We start from the raw sequence: 6000 nt of genomic DNA on the forward strand, positions 1-6000 counted from the left end.
GCGGGTGTTAAGAAAAAAAAATGTCTAATAGCATACTATAAGTTATTCAGATAACGTGTATAAGGTATAAATCAAATATTAAAACATATTTAGAGAATTGCTTGTAATTATGATTATATCATGCTCATACGTCATATTATTATAATTAAATAAATAATTAATTCTACAATTGTCATATGTAATATCAAAATACACCTTTGTATTTATTAATAATATATATATATATATANAATCCACATCCTCTGCATCAATCTCTAATTGATCAAATGAATTAATGATTTCTATAAGTTCTTCTAAGGTAACATGGTCATTAGTATCTTTCTTAAGATTAAATTGGCACTTTAGTTCATTGACAGTTTCTTCATTAAGCTGCAATTATTGAATGAACACAACTTTAAAATAATATAAATTTTTATCTTTAACTCTTATTTGAAATAAAAATAATAAAAACAATAAAATTAAGTATGAATTATTTTTTATGACCATTAATTCATGGCTCCAACTTTGTCGGAAATGCTAAAATTAACACTACTGAATTAACTAAAAAAATTTTCACTATAAAGAAATGCTCAGAGTTTAAAAAGAAAATGAAAAAAAAATTTGATACCATTTTAAACCATCACAGTACTTTGGTTAATGATAAAAATATTAAAAAAAAAAAAAAAGATATTGGTCATGCAAAAGTTTGAAGTATAGTCAATGAAATATTAGTAATAATCTGTTCAATTTATAAAAAAGTATTTCAATATAGAGTTAAAACTAAAAGTATCAACATTGACTGTTTTAAGGAAATTTTAAATATCAAAATGAAGGAAAATAAATTATTTCAGTTAAAAAAAAAAAATTGTTCATCCATTTATAAAAATTATATAGGCTCTAATTTCTAATTTTTATCTTCGATGCAAAACGGAGTAGTTATTAATTTTTCTTAAGATATGTTTTTTGTGTCTGTTATCACTTTTTATTAGCTCTCACTGGACTGATTTTGATGAACAATATGTTAAAACGTCACAAATCGTATCTAATAGAATATATTACCATCAAAAATTCCCTCATTCTCCGTAAATGGGGGAAATCTCCAAAAAAAAATACAAAATTAAAAATCGCTAATTTTTGACATTTTTCCAATTTTTTTTACTAAAAACTGGCAAATTTTTTAAAATTTATCCGTAAAATCACGATACTAAATTATTAAATATCAATTTCATACTCTATTTAATTGCTATAATAAATATTTATTAATAAATTATACTTTTAAATATAATAACTTCTAATAACGATATAAATAATCAAATAAGAGTTAATTTTATATTTTGAATCCATCAATTTTTTTTAAATTGAACACTACCTACAGATTTGCATTGAAGCGTTTCTTATTAATAACTCTATATACTCTATAATAACTAATTTATGTATTATTACGATGGTTTTCATATTAAAAAATATGCTATTATTCTATAAACCCTTGGCATTATATTTTAATTTATTTTAATATACCTTTAAGGAGAGTGTAATGATTTTCATGAACATTATATAAATCTAATTGACATAGAATATAAAGTTAAAATTCTTTTAATTTTTTTTTCTATTAAATCGAAACAAGTAATTTTAACATTTGAATCACCTTAAATATCCAATTAATATAAAGTGAAAACTAAAAATATCAACAATGACTGTTTAAAGGAAATTGTAAATAATATCAAAACATTTTCATTTATAACAAAAATTCAGATAAACTTCTCTAAATTATGCTACTGAAAGATTCAACTAGATATGTTGTGTGATCTTTTGAAGTATCGTTAAACAAAAATTGGTCCAGTAAGAGTGAAATAATCATGTATAGTGAATTACTAAATTTTTAATGAAGCCGTAGATTAACATATTGTTTAATCGTGATTAATATTTAAAATAAACTAAAATTACAACAGAATCTGATAAGCTGACATTATTATTGGATTTGTCAGTATGTATTTGATCAGATGCGTTAATGATTGCAAGTTCTTCTGAGGTAACATAGCCATTAGTATTCTTCTTAAGATTGAATTTTTCTTTAAAAAGAATTATTTCTTCGTCAGTTTCATCATTAAGCTGCAATTATTGAATGAACATTAAAACAACATAAATTTTAGCTTCGATGCTGTTAAGAACCCCTAAGAATTATTTTTTAATTGCGTAGAGTATAGAATTTCTCCGTAAAAATTACAATACTAAATTAAATAAAATTTCATACTACTTTGAATTGCTATAATATATTCATATATTATACTTATAAATCATAGAACTGCTAATTAAGAATAATAAAGGACATAGAGTTAATATTGCTCTTGGAATAATCCACCAATTTCTTAAAATTAAACACTATCTACAGATTTTCATCGAAGCATTTCTTATGATAGTGAATTAAATCGCTGTCAGATATCATCTAAACTCGTCTCAACTATGCCACGTCACGCTTTGACGTAACTCAACTGTGCTAGGATTTTTTTTATTTTATCTCTTATTTGAAATAAAAATAATAAAAACAATGAAATTAAGTATGAATTATTATTTACAACTATCAGTTCAAGGCTCTAGGCTTTGATGAAAATGCTAAAAATAAAACTACCGAATTAACTATAAAAAAAAGTTTGACATTAAGAAATGCTTAGAATTAAAAAAATAATTTAACCATATGCAAAAAAATAGCTGTATCAAAGTAAATTAATATTACTCAATTTATATTATTGCAAAATTTTATGTATGTTATGTAAATTTTACTAGGTATCAACTTATGTTACGCTCTAAATTCTAGTTTTGTAATTATTTATTTTTATAATTCATTTAAAAACCTATTTTTTAAAATGTTTAATAGTGATTAATATTTAAAATAAACTAAAATTACAACAGAATCTGATAAGCTGACATTATCATTGGATTCGTCAGGATTTAGAGTTAATGTAAATGACACAAGAAAATAAAACATAATTAAAAAACTGAATGAATATTTCATAATTATTTTTAATTGAATAATACTTTTCGATAGTGTTTAAATAGTTACTATTTAAAAATAAAAAATAATTTAAAAAAAAGAACTTAAAGAACAGATTTAAATACTCATACTTAATAATTATTTTTGTTATAATAAATGTTACTAAAACTTCATAAATTTTACATAAATGAATTTGTGATAAAAATATGTTACATTTTATTTATTAACTTGAAATTATTGACTTAATAACTTCGTTTCAGCAAATATTCTGTACTTTTTTAGCTTCGATTCGATGCTAAAAGGTATTAATTTTACTATGATGTTTTTTTTTTTTTTTTGTATCTTTTGCCACTTTTCTCAGCTTTCACAGAACTGATTTCTTTCGATAAAACAAAAATATATCACAAATCGTATCTAGTTGCCCTTGAAAATTGAAAAAATTTCCGTAAGTGGCGCAAATTACCCCAAAAAGTACGATTTTAATATCTGTAAATTTTGATATTTTTTTTTCTTAAAACTTTTTGAAAAATTAATAAATTAAAATAATATTTTTTTATATTGAAACCTTAGGTATTTGCAACAAGGGGTGATTAAAAATAACAACTTTTACAACTTCACTTTTGAAAATGTTCCGGATATACTACGCTTTTTAAATATATGTTAAATTAAGCTTACGTTACATACTAAAAATTAAAAAAAATGTTGTCCCGACTACTTATCTTCTACATGCAAATGGCTACCGTCTTTAAAAAAACATGTTATTTTTATGTTAAAATTTGTTTTGTGTGTATTCTAAATTACCTTATAAGGATTAGCAATCGTAAAGAGTCCATCAATTTTAATAAAAGTTAAATGAATTTAAATTACATTAAATATAAATTTAAACTTATTTTGATTATTTTTCCACCTCAAAGTTAAGAAAAGGAACTTTGAATTTTGATTTAGTTTTAATAGTTCTTTTTATCTATGCGTACACGTAGTATACGGTGGCTGCGTCTTATATTTTAGTCTTATACGCTTGGGTTTTTAGCTCACCTTGCAAGTTAATAATTTATATTATTAAATAGAAAATTTTAGTGGAAATAAATATTCTATTTTTTAGATTGATATGTGATCAGAAACTTATATAATTACTATTAACAGTAAATTTATAAGGAAAACTCAAAATTTCGATAAAAACGTTTTATTGTATTTTTATTGTAATAAATCATTTAAATAAAGTCTTAATAAGCATTTCAAAGCCACTCTTGGTGTTTAAATAATTATTTATATCGATATACTGCACATAATTACTATCAGATTTATAAATACAATCAGAGTTAGATAAATTCAGTTTATGGTGTAAAAAAAATGGATTAGTAATTAATACAAATAAATGTCATCAGATAACATTTACTCGTTCTAAAAATGAAAATATTAATCAGTATACGATTGATGGTTGTAATTTGCTTAATGTTTATAGTATTAAAGATTTAGGAGTTATATTATCCAGCGATTTATCTTTTTCTAACCATATAGATAATATTTACAATAAAGCCTCACGAACACTTGGCTTTTTGAGAAGAAATTGTAATGAATTCAATAATATTTTGTGTATCAAAACCTTGTACATTTCTTTGGTAAGATCAATTTTAGAATATGCATCTATTATTTGGTGTCCATATAAAATATGTGAAATTAATAGAATAGAATCTATACAAAGACGTTTTTTACACTTCATTTCTTTTAGGTCTAGGGATTATAATGTGTCGATCGATGAAATAGGAATCTCTCTTGGTTTAACTTCCCTTGCTTACAGGAGAAAATGCAATGATGTTTTTTGGATTTATAATCTCCTTAATAATAATGTAGATTGTCCAGAAATTTTAAGTCTAATTCCTTTTAATGTTCCTAATTTTCATCTCCGATCTAATAATTTATTTTATGTTAACTCATATCGTCAGAATTATAGTTATTATTCACCGGTCAATAGAATGCTACATTTTTGCAATTTAATTAAAAATTTTGATTTCTTTAATGACCATTTAACCAAGTTAAAATCTATTTGTAGCGATGTATTTTAATTATTAATTTTGTATGTTAATAATTTAAACTTCTATGTATGCTGTACTTATTTAATTATTTAGATATTTTGTATTTATATTCTATACTCATTGCCGTCTGTGGCGTACTCAATATTTATTTGTGTTTTTTTTCTGTTTGATTATGTTGTGTCTTGTATATTATAAAATAAATAAATATTGAAATAAATAAAAAAAAATAATACACACTGCTTGTTACGTATTTTTTTAATTAAAATATATCTATTGAGTATTCATACGTAACATAATAATCAAACATAAATGTTTGTTATATTAATTAGAAGGATTTCGTTATTATTTAGTTAATATGCGAAACTTTCATTGCAAATTTGCAATAGGCGCAAAAATGGGTTTAGAAAAGTATATTTTGGTGAATAATAAAAATTTCTTGTAAACCAGTAAATTTATTTAAAAATAACAAAAATTATTTTTTTTAAGTATTCATCTAGACCTTCAACTATTATACATATTTGCCCGTAAAAGTAATATCTACTAAATAAATTTTTATAATTTATCCGCAAAAATTACAATACTAAATTATTAAATATCAATTTCATACTTTATTTAATTGTTGTAATAAATTATTTATAAATTATACTGTTAAATCTAAAAACGACTAATCAGGATATAAATAAGGATATTATTTTGTAATTGTGTAGAGTATAGAATTTCTCCGTAAAAATTACAGTATATTTTCAGATGTTAAGAATAGAAAAAAATGCGTTGGTCTTATCATAAGATGCATATATTTTTTTAATATTTTGCTGAGGGAATTTTATTCAATGTGTTACGTCGCTATTTAGGGGTTTAGTCTAAATGCCCGTTGACAGTATTCTAAGGGACCAACGGGGGATAGCTGGCTAGGCTATATCTACCTTAGGTACTGAAGTTTCCTATTTACTTCGATGCGAAGCTGAGAAGGTATTGGTTTTACTAAGATGTGTTTTTTTT

General features: G+C 23.0%; 1 protein-coding gene across 2 annotated transcripts in view; it reads right to left on the reverse strand.

Annotated features, from left to right (window-relative positions):
* LOC126899893 (uncharacterized) overlaps positions 1-3068 on the reverse strand; it is a 54240-nt gene extending 51172 nt beyond the window's left edge. Inside the window, exons 1-3 of one of the 2 annotated variants that reach the window (XM_050675144.1) lie at positions 2882-3068; positions 1924-2088; positions 299-369 (exon numbers count right to left, since the gene is read on the reverse strand). In XM_050675144.1, the coding sequence (XP_050531101.1) occupies positions 299-369; positions 1924-2088; positions 2882-2989 (344 nt within the window). In that variant the 5' untranslated portion in view covers positions 2990-3068. The remainder of the gene's footprint in view (positions 1-298; positions 370-1923; positions 2089-2881) is intronic. The other variant, XM_050675139.1, reaches the window with a different exon arrangement.
* Positions 3069-6000: the final 2932 nt, after the last annotated feature.

The sequence above is a fragment of the Daktulosphaira vitifoliae genome, unplaced genomic scaffold, assembly GCF_025091365.1.
Source record: "Daktulosphaira vitifoliae isolate Bord-2020 unplaced genomic scaffold, ASM2509136v1 Scaffold_2, whole genome shotgun sequence".
Classification (NCBI taxonomy): Eukaryota; Metazoa; Arthropoda; class Insecta; order Hemiptera; family Phylloxeridae; genus Daktulosphaira; species Daktulosphaira vitifoliae.